Below are 20,092 nucleotides of genomic sequence, written 5' to 3'. Positions count from 1 at the left end.
TTTTGTAGATTGTGGTTATTATTCATCTTTTATTCTGACATCTTGCTTTCATTTTTTTTTATTTCTTCTCTTAGGACACTGATTTTTTTTCTGTTGAGAAATATCAGACTACCTCCCAACAAACATACCAACAAGCCAAACTTTTTCTATTTTGTGAGAGACGCAAACATATTTGGTTCCTTTGAGTAAATCCGAGGCAATGGCAGTATTACACTGCAACAGCTCACAATCACTGATAAAACTGGACACATTGATGAAACATTAACTGATAATTGATATATAGTGAAATAGTTGTTTTACTCATCTGACGCGACAACAGACAGCAATGCCTGTTGTCCCATCAGCCCCCGCTGCGCTGATCCGGCACCTCTTTCCCTCAGTAAGTGATCCAAAGACAGCGGATCCCTGATAGATGGCGCTGCAGTCTGTCATGGTCCAGCCGGGTGGACAGGACAACTCCACCTGTGAGACGACAGCGTTGATCACAAACCTCATTACAGTAAAACCGTGGATGATGGATGGACGTTCAACGCTACCCGATCATTGTCAGATGATGTGTTTTCCAACAGGCGGCACTCCAGGGATGGAGCTTTGCAGCCCTCGGCAGCGTGCTGTTGGTGGGCGCACACGTGACCCTGCTGAGGTCTACGTACGACGCAACAGCGCGCCACGGCGTGCACGCCTTTAACACCCAGCCGGTTGTAGGCAACACACTGCCCTCTGTTAACCTGTGAAGAGCGAGGCCGGTCTGAACGCCAGAACCTCGACACACGTGTGTCATAAGGTGAACCAGAACTCACGGCGGAGAGCTGCCCAGCAGGGGCGCCATCGGGGGCGTGGCCGCTGCAGCTCATCATCTCCTCCCTCGGGCGACACTGACTGACGGCTGTGTCGGTGCTCCTGACCCCTGACCTCTCTGACCACACTGACCGACACAGAAGCTCCTCCTCGTCTGCACACAGAAACAAATGCACCTCGAGAGTAAGCGCGTCATCCCACTCCGCTACGTCCTGTCCAGCACGGAGGTGACTCACCTCTGGTGCCTCAGGTGTGTGAGTCACCTGTGGTCACTTACCGCTGCTAGCAGCGGGCAGAGCCGCTACCAGGTTGGGCGTGATGAGGCGATGCGTGTCGGACAGCGATGGGAAGCTGATGGAGCCACTGATGGAATGTCGCAGCAGCGTCTGCAGAACCTGCACCGGTGCCAGGTTGTGATTGGACGACAGGATCACAGCAGCTATGCCTGCACACAAATGCAAGGAGAGATGAACGTCAGCAGCTCAGGTTGAGGATTGTTCCTCGCGGTTTGCCCATATTTCCTGATTGTGTGCGTGGTACCTGCGGCGTGCGCAGCAGCCTGGGACGTCCCGCTACCAGAGGCAAAACAAGTGGTGCAGTCACTGCTCGCACTAATGATGTCATCCCCAGGGGCGAACACATCAACACAGCGGCCAAAGTTAGTCCCGCCAGCCCCCAGTGACATCAGCTGGCCTGCCAAGTTAACCGCCCCCACTGTGATGACCTGTACACACAAAAACGGTTGAAACAAAGGTGCGTGTGGTTTTTTTATGTGTGTGAGCATACTCAGCCACTGGCGTAACCTCAGGCTCTGATGCAGGTGAATACAGACAGGCGTCGTCTTTGTAGTTTCCAGCGGCAGCGATCACCACCGCCCCAGTATCCACCAGGTCCCGGCAGGCTGTGTTTAATGAACGGCTGAATCCACCAATGAAAGGCAGTAGAACAACCACCGCTCCCAGGGGGCGGGCCAGTAACATTGCTCGGATGTATTCAATGCCTGAAGAAGAGTGGGGAATTTCAGAAAGCAAGTGGTCCAAGAATAGACCCAAGAGGAACACCTTATAATCCTTAAATGAGGAAAAACTATGGTTTTTGGATCCAAACACAACATCCTGTCCGGGGTTCTACCTGCTAGAGTTCCTGACACGGTCCCTCTGCCTTGACAGTCCAGCACACGGACCAGGTTAAGATGTGCCCCTCGAGCAACACCAGACTCTGACCCACTCACAACTCCCGCCACGTGTGTGCCGTGACTTTCGCACCGGCTGGCCTGCAGACGGGAGACGGTCTGTTCAAAAAGGCTTTGCTACTGAAATAAGCAGGTATTCCATTTGCACCTGACCTCTCTATGACCTCCACCCTTCTCCACGGGGACTTTGTGGAAGTCGGTGATGAGCACTCGTTCTCTGAGCTCTCGGTGCGACCTCAGGATGCCACCATCCATCAGGTACACCTCCACTTTCCTCCCATCATCTGCAGAGGACAGCAGGTGCAGATCTGAAGTGGCACGTCTGTATGTGACGTGAGCGAACAGAAGTGGACTCACGTTGGGGTCCGTGTGTTCCATTTGGAGAGCCAGCGCCGTAAGGCTGCATTAATCGCTGAAGGTTCCAGGACGTGCCCTGGGCAAAGACGGAAGAGTCCTCCTCTATGTAAAGAACATGAGGGAGCCTCGCCACCTGGCAACAAAGGCAGAGTTGAACGTTACAGCGACTGTTGGTGCCCACACACACTCCCAGTGTCTTCAAACCCAGCACATTGAGAGTGCCAAAGATGTTACCAGGTGAAGAACACCACTCCTCATCTTAACCAAGAACCCACGCAGAGCTCCTGTGTACGTCTGCAGGACCTCCAGCAGGTGACCTCCGCTGGCATGGACGGCTCTCAGCCGCTCCAGGACCTCCTGCACATGAGACTCTGACACATCTGGACGCAGGAGGACCAGATACTGACCAGGAATGCGCCACACGGCCTGGAACAGAGTGAACTTTTGTACGTATTAAAAGGGAGGTTATTATCTTTAACATTTGGAACAGAAGAGCAATCTACTGTTTCAGGTCATGGGCTCCTGAAATACTTGTTTGAATGACCTTTATTTAACAAAACATTTTGTTCTAAGAGGCCTTTAAGGTAAAAATGACAATAATGATGATCTTTATAATACCAGATTTGACTTCACAGGCCTCAATGACCCCTTCAGATCTGTTCAGAATCTTTAGTATAACTAAAAATGCATCTGTCTTTAACCTGCCCTGTCTCCCAGGATCTCTCCCCTATATGAGCCTGGTCCTGCTCAAGGTTTCCTCCTGTTAAAAGGGAGTGTTTTCCTCGCTGTTGCTAGTTTAGGAGGTCAGACTCTGAATTTCTGTTAGCTACAAGTCAGCTCTTTTTAAAATTGTGTCCCTTTACTTAAAGAAGTTTCCGTCTTTCTGACAGGTCCGATGTACCTTGTTGCACTTGAGGATCTCGGCCGTCGGTTCGGTTCCGGTGTCAGGCTGGGTTCCGTTTTCGCGCCATAGATTCATGATGTCATCTTCGCGGGAGTCCCGCGCGCTCCCGGTCAGAGATGCGCACAGACAGAGCGCACAGCCCATCCAGCTCCAGCTCCAGCTCCAGCTCCAGCTGCGGCGCATTCTGCTCCGGACCTGAGCGTCGCAGCCTGGCGACCAGGCACTAGAACATCGGGATGGAGGAGTTTTACCGACTGTTAAAGTCACGTCACGCAGCCAACCATCGGATCTGGCGGGGGGCACCGCGCTCCCGCCTCCGCTCCTGTCTCTGATGATTGTACAATTATTCTCGGTTGGAACACCCCCGGATGAGGGGGAGGGAGGTTTGATCCCCAAGCTGAGAGAGAGAAGAAAATAAAACGATTTTACTTACCTGGATGTGTGTGTGGGGGGGGGGGGGGGGATGTGATTTGAAATTTATTCTGGTATCTCCAGTTCGAAATGAGCTCACATGCAGAGTTCATCAGACCAACGATTTTCATTCCAATCAGCTTCTTGTGAAGCTCCTGCAGCTGAGAGGAGCTCTTGGGGTTTTCTTGTTTTTCATTATGACTGAACAGAACAATTCAAATATGTCCTCTTGTTCTGTCAAATCAGAGAAAAAACTAAATATCTCTGAGAAGGTCAATGATGTCGAATCAAGACTATGGGGGAAAATAATACAGCTAAAATCTACTTTAAGTGAAACAATGACGTGTAAATTAGACAACTTTACATGTTTTACTTTATATTTCCCCTATCTATCTATCTATCTATCTATCTATCTATCTATCTATCTATCTATCTATCTATCTATCTATCTATCTATCTATCTATCTATCCTGTGTTTTTGTTGCTGGTGTGTCCACTAGGGGGCGTTAGTGACCTGTTTCCGGGCTCCTTCCTCACCTGTGGCTGATCAGCCTGCTTGGGAACAGCCAACACCAGCTGATCAGTGTTAAATCGTTCGTCATTGCCTTGATTTTGTAACTCAGCTGTTCTTTTTTAAATTATCTCGTGTTTTTCCGAGGCTTCCACGTCACCTCCGTCGAAGAGCACTATTCCTGGTTGGTTTCCTGCACGATTCACTACGTTCGAGTCACTACTGCACCATTCTCGGTTTTGTAAATATTGTAAATAAATCTTTCACTTTTCGTCTAATGGCTGCATTCTGGGCTTCCGTCCTTGTGTTTCTAGTCGTTGTAACACATGAGGATTAATTCAGGAATCAAACCAAACTTTTCCTTGGTTATTACTCAGACAATATGATTTTAAAAATAGCATTCAAATGGAATATTTGATTTAATTCTCTATAACAACACTAGTAATGTCACATTAAACTGAGTTGTAAGTAAAATGTATCCAGTCTATCTAGATTACGAGTTCAGAAAATTTAGATTCCTCAAAAAATGATGTATTCTGATGTCGTCCCGACACATTTGTCAGTTAGAAACAGGCCAAAACGCAAAATAACCTCCCGAACTCAGCGGAAGAATATTTAAGAGGAACATCTGGCCACCTCCGTTCTGTCTCTTTTGCAAATGTTGGTAGAAGAAAGAAATAGGGGGGAAAACACTTAACAGCCCGACATTAGGATTTGTATAGCAACATCTAAACATCTCCTAAACATCTAATTATATTAAACCTGTATTTTATACAGGTTATTATACTCAAACGGGGTATAAATCATGCTTTCTGGTATAAATCTGCTTCCTGTGCTAAACAGCGCCCCCTCTGGAAGACAATAGGTTCTAATTTTGGTTAAACCATGACATCTAGTGGAATATTTGGGGAATTACACGTCGTAGTGGAACGTTTTCATTTTCTGGTATTTTAACCATCCAATTCAGCAAATCTGAAAGGCAAAAATTGTATTTAAATTCAAAAACATTTCTAATAATGTGCGTTGGGATGTTCTTGAGTAGAAGTATGGATTATTTTCTGTTTTTTCTAGATATATAAATGAGATTGTATTACCTGAATCATTTTTGTTCCTTTGTCATTTTTTTGTCTATATATTCGGGTTTTTTAAAATTATGGATTTCAATAATGTTAAATAGTATTCAGCTGTAATACTGTATATGTGGCACATACATACAGGGTGCAGATGCAATGCTTGAAGTTAAATAATAAAATAATTTCAATATTTTATGAACTTTTATGGCAGACTTTGGCTTGTATTGTTTCAACATTTGATATAATTGTTACAAATGTTGGTAGTTAATAAAACAGCACACATAGATGATTTCCCCTGCCGTCCTGAGTGTTGTGGATGGGGGAGCAGAATGGCTGCACCCCTCCCTCAGACCAGCTGCAGTGTGGGACAGCTGTGGAACTGGGTCTTGGTGGTTTCGGAGAGTCCACTGCTCCATCTCTTCTCACAGGAGACCAGCAGAGCTTCAGTATACCTACAATCAGGGGGGAAAGGAGGCTGAGGAAGAGGAAGTCTAATCCAGTTTATTCCTAGGGATTCTGACTCATTTTTTCTATTTCCAAGGCAGCATGTGGTCAAACACATGTACCAGCTGTGACTCCAGCACCACGGGACACGGGTTCACCTGAAGGGGGTGAGTTACTCTTTCATTCTGCATTGCCACTAACCTGCAGGCACAACCATTAGGTTCTTGACCTTCACTCTTAACTCCGCTGCCATAGTAACACCACAGAGTACATTAGATTGCAAGATTATGATCAGCATATTAGCCAACGTACTTCCCTGTCTCAGGCACATTATTTGTGTGTGTGTGTGTGTGTGTGTTCTTGTAATGGTTCCATATTAAGTCTCAAAATCCACATTCTACTAGCAAAGTGAGGACATTCTTGGGAGGTGAGGACATTTGATCTCACAACTTGTTCTCTGATCTTGTTCTCACAACTCCGTACCAGTGTTTGAGGGTTAAGACTTGGTTTTTAAGTTGAGGTTGGAATCGGGTTTAGGTCAGGGATGGGGGTTAGTGAGGATAATAAGGTCAGGGGCTGTGGAATACATCATGTCTATAAAAGTCCCCACAAAGATATAAGTACAAGGGTGTGTGTACCTTTTGTGTTTTGTTTCAGCAGCTTCAGCATCCTGTTGACATTCCTCTTGAAACGTTGCAACCAAAGGGACCTCACAAACGTAGAATTTCTCCCATTACAGAGGGTATAAATAATGGCTCTGACTCGATCCCGTTACGCTCTGCATGTGTTTACCCAGCTCAGGTCAGATATCTACCTTGGGATAGCACTGACAAGCACTCCACACCGTCCCGGCACACATCATGCTGACGCCCAGAGCGCAGAAGGTGATGTAGACGTGAGGCCGCTCCCGGGTCATTATGAAGAGGCCGACCGCCACGACGCACAGTCCCGCTGCGATCAGCCCGTACCTGTACGGCTTCCCCTCCACCATCTCTGCAACCTTCCCCTCTCCTCTGCTCTTCTATTTCTGGGCTTGAAGGTGAGGGTGGAGGGAGCGCTCAGGGTTCCACTCTGCTGATTATTACTGCTCAGGTCAAGTAGAAACGAGCAGGTGTGCGCACGCGCGTGTGTGTAAAATGTCACCTTACGCCAAGTAGCTATCAAAGAGGAAGCTTGTGAGCAGTAGTCAGCCAAGTGGGTGTTTACATCTGTTAGCCTCTGGTGTGAGCTGGAGAAGTGGACTTTAGCCTTTGTTATGCTCATTCCTGAAAATAAATTTTCTTTTAAACAAATACTGTAAGTAGGGAGATGGACTTAGCTGCTTAGGTTCAAATCAATTCAACTTCTAATAGTTTCCTGAGGGCATTTTAACTCTCATCCCAAAGAGTCCAGGACTAATAACCCTTAAAGAAGCAAAGAGCCCATAAAAGAAGTTAATCTGCTTGAGTGAATGAGAACGTCCACAGCAGAAATGCTTGGTAACTTATCAGTCGCTATCTGACAGCTGAAGAGAAGCTAACTTGCGGTGTTTGGGCGCAGCTAGTTAGCTTTAGCTTCACAATCAATGCTGCAGAGTGAAAAAAATCGTGATTATCTCTTATTCTGGATAGAAAAAGACCAATCAGAGAGTTTGTGTTTAAGTTCTTAAAAGGTTTATAACGATTCTCGGTGCGAAAACAAATTTAAAGAAATGTTTTGTGTCAACAACCTACTATCTCACCAGGCTGAGAGCGAAAGACATCAGTGTAATCTTGGGTAAGGCACTGCAGCAACATCTAAACTGCTTTGACCAGAGAAACGTGCACATACAAAGTGGGCTGCGCGGCCTCGAGGAGCGCGCTCGGCCCGCTGCCACAGTGGTCGGTCGCAGGGACGCAAATAACAAATCACATATTTGCAAAGATTGTTCTGAAAACGGTCTCCGGGGAGATGGCGGGAGTCGAAGGCGTCGGTTCATCGGACAATCAGGACGTGAAGGCCACATTAGGACATGCAGACGGGCGGATTTTAGCCACTTCTGGGGCGTCAGCCGTCCGTCAAAGTCTCAGAAAGCACCAGGACACGTGAAACACGTCCAGGAGGGTTCACGGCTGCTCGCCGGGCTCCTGGTTCTTCATCACCGTGTCATAGGACGGCGGCGGCTCCATGGTCCAGGGTGGAGGGGTGGACGGGAGGGACAACTCTGCCTCGGGCACCCTGCTGACTGAGTCCTCGGACATCTCCCGACGGATTCGGTCCAACCTCCTGCCGAGGGTAGACCAAAAGAATGGTTAACAGAGAACTATCAGGCCTAAAAGCCCAAAACAGAAACACATCAGATCAGGGTTCTGTCTCTTACTGGATCAGAACCGATGTCAACATTATAAACAATAATGCTAAATGAGGCCTGATCAATAGCAAAGCTATTTTAAAGGTATAAGAACACCAGAAACTTGCAGCCATACTGTAATTGCTCACATTATTTTACAGCTAATAACATTAGAGAAGATATTTTTGTACAGCACGTTACACTGTAACACGATCCCATCATGCAATGCAACACCGAAAGGGGAATAAATCATTGAAGGCCAGGATGCAGGACAGATGTAGTGTCAATACTAGTACATTACCCACATGTCAGTGTTATACGCTGGGATATAATGAGCATCAGCACTGGCTGATTTCACTCAGATTCCTGCAGTAATTAGTTCATCGTTTATGAGGAAACTTCCCCCAGCTCGCAGCAGACATGTGGTTCAGATCGCAGCGCTTCCTGGGGGACCAGTGTCTGCAAACGCACCAGCAACCTTCCCACGTCGTCTTTTTCCCTTCCAAACACTCAAACTTGGGTTAACAGCCCCCCCCCCCCCCCCCCCCCATGTCTGTGTGGCTCCTGTCTTCCTCCGTGTGACTTGATGAGCTCTTTTATAATTACATCATCACAAAGTGGATCACCTCTGATTTTGGGGTGGGGTCTGCTGAGCATTTACATCCCATTAACCACCAAAAAACCTGGGTCCCTCTCTGCTGAACACCCTCTTTCCCTAAAATCAACCCCTTTTTTTCAGCTTCTCATCCCAGATGCTGACTACTGGCACACAACTGTGTTTATTCATCATCCAGCCAAATGAGAACATCAGATTTTAGATTTGAATGCCCCCGGGTGGGTTCAGCTCTCCCCTGTGCCAGCACTCTGCAGAGGCTGGTGTAAACACAGCAGGCACAAATATGTCAACAACTGTTGGACGGCATGAGACATGCATGGAGGACGGACAGCTGTTGACATGCACCGTGGGGGGCATGCGCCGCAGTTCTATCTCCAGTTCTTGCAACCAAGACCAGAGAGAAATGTTTAAAAAGAGAAACTTTTGATCTGCATGCTTTCATTAGCATTTAGCTCCAAAACCCAGCGAAACATGTTGCGCAGAACTGTAGTAACTGTCCAACTTATTCCACAAGCTGCATAATCAGTTACCTTCAACAACACTGGATTAAACCTTCTCCCATCAAAGCACCACCAAAGAATTGGATGTCTCAAAACAGAGAAAATGCCAGAATTAACTGTCTGAAACACTAAGATGGATGGAAAAGAGTGACTTGGGTTTTGTTTTGGAAAGTTTCAGCACATTTAGTAATCACACTGGCCTAAAGTAGCCTCCGTGCACGCTCCTGCGTGTGTACCTTTGTATGGCCTGAGCCTGGCGCGGGCTGAAGCGCGTCCCTGTACGGGGGTGAAGGAGGAAGTGTCCCGGCACGGCCGCCTGGAGGTTCTTCTTGGCTACACAGAGTCCAGTGACCAACAGGGCCGTGCCCCCCAGCCCCACAAAGAGTCCCAGGATGACCAGCGGGACCGAGTGCTGGGGCACGCCCAGGCACACGGCAACGACCCCCCCCGGCGACCAGCAGCAGGCTGCCCAGGCTGAGGAGCACGCCGCGGGGAATCGCCATCTCCGAGGCCTCTGCGGGAGCTGAGGTCCACCTGAGCAGCGGGAGGGAGGTGGTGGCTCCGATCACAGCATCCAACAGGGAACGTGTCTGGGAGAGGGAGGGGTGGAAGCGGAAACTGGCTTCAGAATTTGTTAAAAATACGCACGGCTGATGGTAAACCGTCTTGGCGCGGCGGTGCGTCGGTGCGCGGCTGCGATCGCCATCGATCCGTCCGTGGAGCCGGCACAAAATCGCTGCTGCTTCAAGCGCTTCTTCATCTCTGTACTCCTCCTCCTCCTCAGCAACTTTGAGTCACGCACGGAGCGTGTAGGGCTTCCGGTCCTGCCGCTCCTCTTTCCAGGCTGCGCCGAGTCCCGAATCTCTGCCGCGCAGCAGGGCGTATCCGGTTCCTACCGAAAACCAGGCGGTGGGGTGGAGGTGGACTGTGGAGCGGCCGCGGACTTCTGGAAATATCGCATGCGGCTGCAACAGCAGCAGAGGAAGTCCTTTTTCAGTGAAGAAAGTTTTTTTTTTCATATTTATGACGAGGAGGGGGGCAGGGCCGCCTGAACGCTGTCAATTTGGCTGCGTTCAACTGTTCACATAAAGAGATCAGTGTAGTTCCAGAGGTGATAAAGCCCAGGTTCCCAACCTTTTTCCATGCCACCACTGCAAAATAGGCACAGAAACAGCAACTTTTGGGACGTATTTTCCTACTTTTATTCACTATTCAGATGAATAATTCTGTGTGGCTCATGTTTATGTTTATGTACGTTGTCTCATATTTGTTTTTATTTTTTAGCTGGCCAGCAGTTCTCAGGGTGCCTTCCACTGCAGCACTGTTGGTCTTTTTTATGACAAACCTCCAGACCAGCAGGGATTATGACATTGAGTATCTTTTTTTTCCCTTTAAACCACCTGGATAAATGATTCTCCCAACTTCATTCATCCATGGTAATAACATGATTATTACATCGCTACTGATATTTCTGGAATGACTTTAGCTGTTTGAACGATTAATCTGTTTAGACTATTAATGTTCTCCTCTGGATCAGAGATTTCCTGGTGATTTAAAGATCGGAGAGATGGTTTTCTCCCATTCGCCACCAACTGATCTGCATATTTTGATCGAGACCGAGGAAAAAAAGACACAAAGTCCTTCACAGAACTGGCTTTTGTGGTGACTGTAGGTCGGGTTTCACAGGCCTCAGTGTTCAGAGAGCTGCTGTGGAAAAGAAAACTCCCATGAGTCACTGTTCCGTCGTCGCCAACTTACGAGTTTCTCGCAAACTTACAGACGTCCTTTGATGGGAAAAGAGTCGGTCTGTGTCGGGATGATTTTAGAATGAACATAGCGTTTAATTAAAGAGACAGAGGAAGTCATCATTCTCAGGCTACATGTGAACCAAAGCTAGCAAATCATTCATAGGTGATGTCATGTTTCTAATACACAGCTGTAAGGGAGCCATTATAAATATGGAGTAAAATTGGTTTGTAGTTATAACAGTATAATAGCTGACAGTTAATACATTCCCAAGTAAGAAACTGATACTTTTGATTGGAAATCAAGAGTCATCGAGCATTAATATCTGATAGCAAGACTCAGCATTAAAAAGTGTTACTTTTCTGTGTAATTTCAACTCAACAGGAAACACGTCCTCCACAGGTGGAGTTATCAAACGCACCTGAAGATCATGAGTGGTCTCACTAAGGACGACCAGGTCTTTGCTCATCCCTAAACACTCATTTATGTTCAGAAAGCCACATTTTCTTCAACAAAAACATTCACCTGGTGTGCAGCTGGAGCTTACCTGCTCTGCCACTATTCATATATAAATGAACAGTTCAGTTTGTCGGCTCTTCTCCTTTGCTGAAGACTCGGCAAAGAGTCTCAAAACAGCCCAGATCCCCTTCACCCCTCCACTCGTCGAGGCTTCTGTGACACTTGTAGAAATAAAATAAAAGCTATAAATTCTTCAGGACACAGCTCTGTTCCCTATGAGTTCTGGAGAATCCCAAAAGTCCCACCCTCCCCCAACAAAGTACTTTTTCTAAGGAACGTTTGGGGTTAGGGGAAATTTTCCCGCGGTAGTTTGGGTGGAAACTGAGGTTTTGCAAAATCCCAATTAAATAGTAAAAGTTCCTGCAGTGGAAAAGGGTTATGTAGATGCTCTTGCAAAGGTCAAAGGTTAAAATAACAAGCTGGTCAGCTGACCATTAGGTGCTAGGACGTTTAGCGTGGCCTGTTATCACAAGTGTTTTGGTGCTTTATTGTTAGTTTTGAACCATTCACCTTTTGTTTTGTTCTATATTCAGAGGGTTGTCTACATTACAAACTTATATTCATGCTAGGACGGGCACTTCTCGGAATGGAACATGCTTCTAGAATGAGGAAAGCCTGTCGCACGGCGCCCGGTCAGTCCTCGGGTCACGTGGCGGGGCGCTGTCCTCTGCTGTCACACCTCGAAACTGATCTCCCTGGACTGTCCAAACAGGGGCTCTGTGGCCAGGTGCGTGTCCGAGTACGCCCGCCGCAGGTGTGTGGAGCTGCATGTGGTCTTGATGGCCACCTCATACGGAGGAGGGGGCTCCATCCAGGGTGGAGGGTGAGGCGCTGGACTAAAACCGCCAGGATCCATGGGTGGGTAGTCGAACTCGTCACCACGAGCGTCTTGCCTGTGGCGCTCCATTGTCCTGTATTCGGGAGAGAGAAACAAAAGTGGCATTGAAGCACGTGAGCGAGCGAGTCTCTGAAGGGCCTGCGCTTGTTCGGATTAATCAGATCAGCTTCATCATCTTCTCTGACGCTTTTCCTGTAATTACTGAAAATGGGTGGAAGGAGCGGAGTTGATCAACAACTAGTTTTCTCCCAAACAAGCATATTTAACTAACCAAATCAAGCCAGCTTATTGCTGAGGATTATTTGCCCCCACTAAAACGATTACAGCCGCTCCAGACCCTTTAAGACCCCATTCAGAGGAACATGCAACTACATTTATTTGCAATAAAACACTCAGTGCCAGAGTAACTTGGAAATATTGATTAAGATTAAGAATTCCCTCTCGTGCTTCATAAGCTAATATGATGGCTTATGCTAATCGACACAGTTTTAAAGGTTGTCTTCATGCAAAAATCTGATTTTTTTTCCTGATTGGATCCAAGATCAGATTATCCATCACTCAGCAGAGGTGACATGGAGAAAGGAGGGTAGTTAGCAGCGGGGTCATGTTTAACCTGTTTAGCTTTTCACAATCCTCCCAGAAAAGTCCCGCTACCGCTTATTTAATTCAAACCAAAAATGTTTGTAATGAGACGTAACTTCAGCATCATAATGATGCTGATTAGACTTTAGTGACATAACTCCCAAAAATAAGATTTGGTAAATGTTGATTGGAATGGAATGTTGGCGTGGTAACCACACATTTAGAAAAATTCAGACATTCAGACCAGTTCGGAGGATAGTTGTTTCCCAATGATACCAAGTCCTTATGCTAAGCTAAGCTAGCTAGCTGCACGCTTCGTATGGTAATATGATTCCGACTGTCATTAAGAAACCACGTCAGCTCTGTAAAATCTTCCTGGATGGTTGATGTCATGTTGTGGGCGTTGGTAAATTTGATCAAGGACTGTAGCAACCAAACTCACAGCCACTCACAGCCAAAAACTATGAACCCATGACATCACCAAACATGGAGCTCTAAGAGCCACCAAAATGTACTACAAACAACCATTTAACAAATAAAAAATGTTATATTATAGTATTGCTTAAGGAGGTTGTATTGAAAACATCCACACCACAAATCCATCTGTTTTTTTTCCTACACCCACCTGGGCAGAAACACGGACTGGGACTCTGGGAAGCGGCTGCCCGCCATGGTAAAGAGGGCATGGCTGCTCAGGCTGGGGTAATCGTTGTAGGGGTAGTGTGGACAGTCTTGGTCATACTCCTGGTGGTTGTAGTTAGCAGCACTTTTACTGTTCATGGCCCAGAAGAGCCCCAGGATGAGCATGAACACCCCCAGCACCACACAGCAGAGGGAGAATGCCTGCAGGCGGCTCTGGTACGAAGCCAGGAAGGCTGTGGAGCCTCCGGTCACGATGAGGAAGGCTCCGATGAAGATGGCTCCGTGGTGTAGGGAAGGCATTCTCCTCCGGGACCAGAATTGTTTCAAAGGGTTACTGTCCAGGCTGTGAGAGGCTGGTCAGTGTCAGGAACAACAGTCCCACAGAGTGTCCTCCCCATAAGCTCTGACAGGGTCCAGACCCAGTTACTGTTCACATCATTTCCTTCTGTTGAGGACAGGTAATAAATCCAAGCGTGAAGAATTCACTCCGTAGATCCCTCACATCAGTGAAAAAGTGTTCTAATGTTCTGAAGTATTAAAAAAAAGCAAAAAAAAAAAAAAAGCAAAGGTCTTGGTTGAGTAGCGGGCCACTGTGGAGGAGCTGTGTTTATCACCAAGGCAGATGGACGAGAGGACGACAGAGCCCATTAAGAAATCTTTACTGGCGCCCCACCCTCCCTCTGACTAATGTGTCTGAAGGGGACCACTTTAGCCCTCTGTGTGTGTGTGTGTGTGTGTGTGTGTGCGTGTGTGTGCACGCGCGTGTGCGTGAACCACCATAACGGAAAATATTGTTTTTACGAAAGAAAAAAAAAACCTTTATCACTTATGACTGATATCTTATTACATTTTAGTTCCTACGGATCAAATCAAATCAACCTTTATTTATACAGCGTCTGTTACATATGGAAGATTTAACAATAGATGATAATGATCATTTTGTCCAGCTACGTTTTAATTGGGGGGGGGGGGGGGGTGGACTGAACTTGGTTTTGATTGAGAAACTTGTCTAATAAATTTGAATTAGATCAACTGTATGATCGCAGCACATAAAAAGGATACAATATGCAGATTCAAATATAAAGAAAAATGTAAATATCAAATAAAACCATACATGAAGCTGTTTATTAACTAGCAGAAGTCTACATGTTTTCTTTGTAAATGAAGGTAAACAAACAATTGCTGATCAAATGAAAGAAACCACACGTACATTCTATACATTTATAAGCAGTTTAAGGTATCTTATTACACACAAGTCAAATTGAAGCATTTGTTATTCTAGACTCCTCAATATAATTATTAGATAACATTTCGTTTCAATAGTAATGTGCGCAGTAATGCGACATTAAAATCTCTACGCCAACAAAAAGGGAACTTTAGCCTTTATCAACACCAGAGTAAACAATAATCGCGTGAAAAGTTTGATATTTGTGATAAAGTTGGTGCTTTTGTGTGCCAGAGCCTTCGTGACATTGTCCATGGTGTGACAGCCTCTCTGCTCTCTGATTGGTCCATATCCAGATAGGCTGCCACTCTACAGCCAATCAGGCCATCTGATTGGCCAATAGGGGCGTGGGTTTGACGCGCGACCACGCCCCCCGCAGCTTTAGCCAATGAGTGCGGTTTTACGTTAAAGCGGCGAAGAGGTGATCAAAGATCTGGGCTGAGGTTGGAAAATCGATAAATCGTGTCGAGTTCAACTTAAAAGGAAGGCCCGTGCGTTAGGTTCGCGGGCGGCTCGGAATCGTGCGTGACCTGTCGGGAAGTCATGGAGCCGCTGCTGTACGCCTCCGCTTTGGTGCTCCTGTTCCTGCTGTGGATCCGAGTCAAAGGTCTAGAATACGTGGTGGTTCACCAGAGGTGGATATTTGTCTGCCTGTTCCTGCTGCCTCTTTCCGTCCTCTTCGATCTATATTATTACCTCCGCGCGTGGCTCATCTTCAAAATGTGCTCGGCGCCCAAACTGCACGAGCAGCGCGTGCGCGACATCCAGCGACAGGTGAGCCGTGCGCGCGCGTGCCTTTGTGCGAGCGTCTGACAGTAATACATGTGTAATGCATGTAAATCAACCCCTATAACTTCAAAATGGGTCATTATAGAATTTTTAGTGTGTTTGGTGTTGCTTCAATCACGTGTGTTAATTTTCCGAGTCTTACCTGTTTACTGTGGTACCCACTCCCACCTTTTCTACCCTGTTCTGGAATTTATTTTACTCACACAAAGCCATTTTAAACGAGATAAATGTGTGGAAGGTCCAATCATTGGGGGTTTGTATGTCAAGTCAAGTTTCTCTTGAAATTTCGAGGGTGTGGGATTTGGCGACATCTAGCGGCAGACGTGTGTTATTGTCAAGGGTGTCCACAAAGGCGTTTCTCCACAACTGTGCAAGGATTTAGGGGACTGAACTTCAAATTATAGCCAAATGTAATACTAGAATAACAACAAAGTGCAGAATTTTGTATTTTATATAGCAAATATGTATCTGAACGGAGATTATTTTAAATTTACACTGTGATGTAATCTGTCAGTCAAGTGTTGTTGAGTGAGATCTACTATATTTGTGTGGATAACACATTAAAAACTAACTTCTGTGATTCTCTAGAACCTGTGTTTTCTCTGTCTTTTTCATCTTTCTGGACTGTTTCAGGTACGTGAGTGGAGGAAGGATGGCAGTAAAGCCTACATGTGCACTGGGCGGCCCGGCTGGCTCACCGTGTCCCTGCGAGTGGGAAAATACAAGAAGACGCACAAGAACATCCAGATCAACATGATGGACATCCTGGAGGTGGACACAAAGAGACAGGTAGGAAGAGTCAGCGAGTTTGATTCACTTCTGAAAGGTTTCGCAAGACTTCTTATGCAATGGACACAATGGAGGACGACAGGTCCTTTATCTGTCATATCCTGCTTATCTTTTTGACCTTTCTGCAGAGTTTCCACCCTTTACCCACAATGCATTATTTTTTGCATACGTCCCACATTTAAATGGGATGTTTCGGTGGCGAGTTTGCTGCTAAATGATCAAACGGACCCACGATCAACGACTGCATTTCTTCCCATCCTCCACAGGTGGTGAGAGTGGAGCCTCTCGCCAACATGGGTCAGGTGTCGGCTCTCCTCAACTCCATTGGCTGGACTCTACCGGTGGTGCCCGAGCTTGATGACCTGACCGTGGGTAAGCTGTACGTCTTCCTGACAGCGTGATATTTAGTGTGGACTCATCACCCCCGTCATCATCTGTGGTAGGAACACAGCAGACGTGCTGACGATTTCCACAAGTCATCCTTCAGCAGCTCCCGCATCTCCTCCATCTATCACAGCATCCTGCTCAGAGACGACTCGAATTGAGTTAGAGGAAGATAAAACGGGGAGGAAATGGCTGCAGTGTTGGAAGCACCCCTGGATCGGGTTTCATAATGGATTTCCTAATGCCATAAACTGCCCATCAACAATCTAATGTTTTCCCATCATCCTCTGGTACATTTATTTATCCCGATGTCTGCGTAGATACGCGCGAGGGCACGTCCAGCACTGCTTCGACTGCTGTCTCTGACCAGAGGGGATAGTAACTGAATCACTAACAATTGTGCTCCCTCCATTTCTAAAGGTGGCTTGGTGATGGGCACGGGCATCGAGTCTTCCTCTCACATCTATGGGCTGTTTCAGCACATCTGCGTCGCGTATGAACTGGTGTTGGCTGACGGCAGCTTGGTCCGCTGCACCGAGGTGAGAACAGAGGGGGGTTAAAAGGTCAGGGGCTGGTATGAGGATCGCTATGGTAACTTCATCACCATCAGGCACGTCAGCAGAGAAATAATTTAGCAGGATGATTTAGCAGGATATGACAGACAAAGGTTGCCATAGCGTCAGGTACAGAGAGTTCTGGCCTTGAGGAGAGGTTAGTATTTTCCAAGAGGTTTGTGTTGAACACCGTCGTTCTCGCGCACACTCACAGGAGGAGAACCCGGATCTGTTCCACGCCGTGCCGTGGTCGTGCGGAACTCTGGGCTTCCTGGTTGCAGCTGAGATTAAGATCGTTCCGGCCAAGTCGTGGGTGAAGCTGCACTACGAGCCGGTCAGAGGGCTGGAGAACATCTGTGAGCGCTTTACCGAAGCGTCGCAGAACAAAGGGAACACGTTTGTCGAGGGCATCCAGTACACCCTGGACTCTGCCGTAATCATGACAGGAACTCTGACAGATCACGCTGAGCCCGATAGAGTGAGACTTTTGATCATGAACACGTGTCCGGCCTGGTTTCGGACTCTTTTAAACTGCTTTTTCCTCTGTGAGCAGATTAATAGGATCGGCCTGTACTTCAAACCTTGGTTCTTCAAACATGTGGAGGGGTACCTGAAAGGAGACCGGAGTGGAGTTGAATACATCCCTCTGAGACAGTACTATCACAGACACACCCGCAGCATCTTCTGGGAACTTCAGGTACCCACAAATCACACCTGAACTCTGCGCACATGCCAGGCTGGACGCTAGTGCTTTGTCCGAAAATCAGTTGTCGTCATTTTATCGAGCCCTACCTTGTTCTCTCTCATGTACTCTAATGTTCTCACATTCTCTCTGTCAGGCAAACACACACACACACACACGCACGCCATTAGCCATTAGTGCAGAGAGCTTGGCATCCTGTGCGTTGTTTAGCAGTAAATGGCGTGCTGAATAATGTATGGTATTGGTTTTACTGGAGCTAGCTGTGGACTTTCAGCTGCTTTTGCTTTTGAGGTGTGTCCAAAAACACTAGAGGGACTTTGATTATATCCACATTTTGCCACGATGAGCTGAAAAGTGCTCGTCAGAGGGATGTAGCTGCCCTCTGGTGGAAAACCATCCCTGGGTCAGTTTCTGTAGGAAACAGGAAATTCCTGGAACTATGGTGTCATCGTGAGGGTGATACACAGAACGGTGTTACTGGATGCTAAAGATATGTGAGTCTTTAGTTCACACACATCATGGCAGTCATGACACGTAGACACGTTCACTCCACTGTCAAACAAACCAAATCAAATTTTAAAATAAATCATGTGCAATCATGTGCTACAATAGCTCATTCTTAAAGGTTCTGATGTTCTGCACGTCGACATAGTTTAATCTTCAAGTTAGAGCTGTTGACGGTGTATGACTGTAGGATTGGTTATTATAATTCTTAATTCTTAGTTTGAGAAGTTCCCTCCTGCTACAGGCGACTGTTCTGTTCTGTTTGAGCCTTCTTTTTATAGTATAAAGTATAAAGCTGCACTGTAAGTATCACTTTTCATGGGTTTTCTAACCCACTTCCTCTCATTGATTTTGGTTTGAAATGGCCTTTAATATGGAGGCTCCTTCTAATGGCTTGGATCTGTGTGTGTGTGTGTGTGTGTGTGTGTGTGTGTGTGTGTGTGTGTGTGGTACGCACTTTCACTACAGACTGTGACAGTTCACTAAAGCTTTTTTTAAAATTTAAGGACATTATTCCCTTCGGCAACAACCCGTTGTTTCGCTGGATGTTCGGATGGATGGTTCCCCCGAAGATCTCGCTGCTGAAGCTCACTCAGGGAGAGACCATCCGAAAACTATATGAGCAGCACCACGTGGTCCAGGACATGCTGATACCCATGAAGCACCTGCAGGCCGCCATCACGCGGTTTCACCAGGACGTCAGCGTAAGCCTCGAGGGCGTGAACGAGGGGCGTACGGGCGTACAGCCTGAGCCGCCGCTGACAGTCTCGCCGTCTCGTCCAGGTTTACCCCCTGTGGCTCTGTCCGTTCCTGCTGCCGCCAGGGAGAGGGATGGTCCACCCTAAAGGTCGGGAGGCGGAGCTGTATGTGGACATTGGCGCTTACGGAGAACCCAAGGTCAAACACTTTGACGCCACGGCATCGACGCGCCAGCTGGAGAAGTTTGTCAGAGATGTTCATGGGTATGTCTGAAAGGTGGACAATCAGAAATCACCAATGTGTCTCATCACTTTAGGTATTCGTATATTTCTGATGATGATTGTTTTTCTCTTTTACAGTTTAGAAATTTTGCTTCTGTTATCACCCCAGCTTTGTTTGATATCAAGTGTATATTTAATAGAATGTATATATACTTTTCTCCTATGGGGCGTCTCTGCGTGCTGTGAAACTGACCAAACTGTTGCTGGGTCTCACGCAGGTTCCAGATGCTGTATGCAGATGTGTACATGAATCGAGAAGAGTTCTGGCAGATGTTTGACGGACGCCTCTATCACAAACTCAGACAGGAGCTCGGCTGTAAGGAGGCTTTTCCAGAGGTTTACGACAAAATCTGCAAGTCGGCCCGACACTGACCGTGTCCGGCGCTCCGCCTGTAGCCGCACCGCAACTCCGAGGCACACGGAAATGTCTGCAAGTTGTTCTTTCAAAAAAGACACTTTCTTTTCTTTTCTTTCATTGGCGCCACCAAATGATATCGCTGCCTCCAGAAATGATGTGGAGGATGTTCGCCTGTGTGGAACTGCCTTAAAATGTTCCTCATTGTCTGTGCAAGTGTAATGTACATATTGTATCTTAGAGATGAATATTTTCTAAAAGCTGAAGACATACAATTAGATTGCACTTTTGAATCATTGAGATTTTGGAAATAAATAGAAATACAGTGTCAACACTGTGTCACTTTTAGTCTAACCTTTTCATTTATT

At 46.8% G+C, this 20,092-nt stretch overlaps 3 protein-coding genes and 1 long non-coding RNA gene across 8 annotated transcripts; 2 read left to right on the top strand and 2 right to left on the bottom strand.

Moving 5' to 3' along the window:
* Nucleotides 1-7: 7 nt before the first annotated feature.
* Nucleotides 8-4,581, bottom strand: pcsk9 (proprotein convertase subtilisin/kexin type 9). Of its 5 annotated transcripts, none has more exons than XM_029828530.1 (12): nucleotides 4,200-4,581; nucleotides 3,249-3,648; nucleotides 2,582-2,788; nucleotides 2,348-2,480; nucleotides 2,144-2,274; nucleotides 1,930-2,071; nucleotides 1,602-1,798; nucleotides 1,339-1,522; nucleotides 1,076-1,243; nucleotides 801-952; nucleotides 537-728; nucleotides 8-462 (listed from the first exon to the last, which is right to left on the bottom strand). In XM_029828530.1, the coding sequence occupies exons 1-12, from the start codon at nucleotides 4,262-4,264 to the stop codon at nucleotides 301-303; spliced, it is 2,133 nt and encodes a 710-aa protein (XP_029684390.1). In that variant the 5' UTR covers nucleotides 4,265-4,581; the 3' UTR covers nucleotides 8-300. The 5 variants fall into 5 exon arrangements, with proteins under 5 accessions (XP_029684390.1, XP_029684391.1, XP_029684392.1 ...); XM_029828531.1 differs by having other exon boundaries at nucleotides 2,582-2,773; nucleotides 4,200-4,580; XM_029828532.1 differs by lacking the exon at nucleotides 2,582-2,788 and having other exon boundaries at nucleotides 4,200-4,580.
* On the top strand, nucleotides 4,168-6,982 carry LOC115247294 (uncharacterized). Its single transcript, XR_003886347.1, has 3 exons — nucleotides 4,168-4,357; nucleotides 5,788-5,857; nucleotides 6,487-6,982. It is a non-coding gene; the product is annotated as an uncharacterized lncRNA (long non-coding RNA).
* Nucleotides 5,429-6,699, bottom strand: bsnd (barttin CLCNK type accessory subunit beta). The gene is made up of 3 exons (XM_011614571.2): nucleotides 6,505-6,699; nucleotides 6,329-6,399; nucleotides 5,429-5,698 (listed from the first exon to the last, which is right to left on the bottom strand). Exons 1-3 carry the CDS (start codon nucleotides 6,679-6,681, stop codon nucleotides 5,593-5,595), a joined length of 354 nt encoding a protein of 117 aa, XP_011612873.1. The 5' UTR covers nucleotides 6,682-6,699; the 3' UTR covers nucleotides 5,429-5,592.
* Nucleotides 6,983-15,068: 8,086 nt separating the features above from the next.
* Nucleotides 15,069-20,056, top strand: dhcr24 (24-dehydrocholesterol reductase). The gene is made up of 9 exons (XM_003973858.3): nucleotides 15,069-15,440; nucleotides 16,089-16,244; nucleotides 16,511-16,616; nucleotides 17,049-17,167; nucleotides 17,397-17,660; nucleotides 17,736-17,879; nucleotides 18,896-19,093; nucleotides 19,173-19,351; nucleotides 19,588-20,056. Exons 1-9 carry the CDS (start codon nucleotides 15,210-15,212, stop codon nucleotides 19,739-19,741), a joined length of 1,551 nt encoding a protein of 516 aa, XP_003973907.2. The 5' UTR covers nucleotides 15,069-15,209; the 3' UTR covers nucleotides 19,742-20,056.
* Nucleotides 20,057-20,092: the final 36 nt, after the last annotated feature.

Source organism: Takifugu rubripes, chromosome 20 (assembly GCF_901000725.2).
Source record: "Takifugu rubripes chromosome 20, fTakRub1.2, whole genome shotgun sequence".
NCBI classification, from domain to species: Eukaryota; Metazoa; Chordata; class Actinopteri; order Tetraodontiformes; family Tetraodontidae; genus Takifugu; species Takifugu rubripes.
The sequence above is the reverse complement of the archived record's forward strand: the minus strand, read 5'-3'. Positions and strand labels throughout refer to the sequence as shown.

Excerpts from the sequence above, each read along its gene's own strand:
- pcsk9 (XM_029828530.1), bottom strand. The coding sequence starts at position 4,264 with ATGACGAACGATTTAACACTGATCAGCTGGTGTTGGCTGTTCCCAAGC. Across the intron at positions 2,481-2,581 it reads GGAGTGGTGTTCTTCACCTG|GTGGCGAGGCTCCCTCATGT; the intron begins GTAACATCTTTG and ends CTTTGTTGCCAG. Across the intron at positions 1,799-1,929 it reads CGTGTCAGGAACTCTAGCAG|GCATTGAATACATCCGAGCA; the intron begins GTAGAACCCCGG and ends ACTCTTCTTCAG.
- dhcr24 (XM_003973858.3), top strand. The coding sequence starts at position 15,210 with ATGGAGCCGCTGCTGTACGCCTCCGCTTTGGTGCTCCTGTTCCTGCTG. Across the intron at positions 16,245-16,510 it reads AGGTGGACACAAAGAGACAG|GTGGTGAGAGTGGAGCCTCT; the intron begins GTAGGAAGAGTC and ends CATCCTCCACAG. Across the intron at positions 17,880-18,895 it reads GCATCTTCTGGGAACTTCAG|GACATTATTCCCTTCGGCAA; the intron begins GTACCCACAAAT and ends TTAAAATTTAAG.
- bsnd (XM_011614571.2), bottom strand. The coding sequence starts at position 6,681 with ATGGTGGAGGGGAAGCCGTACAGGTACGGGCTGATCGCAGCGGGACTG. Across the intron at positions 6,400-6,504 it reads CTTGTCAGTGCTATCCCAAG|GTCCCTTTGGTTGCAACGTT; the intron begins GTAGATATCTGA and ends TACGTTTGTGAG. Across the intron at positions 5,699-6,328 it reads GCTGAAACAAAACACAAAAG|GTATACTGAAGCTCTGCTGG; the intron begins GTACACACACCC and ends CCCTGATTGTAG.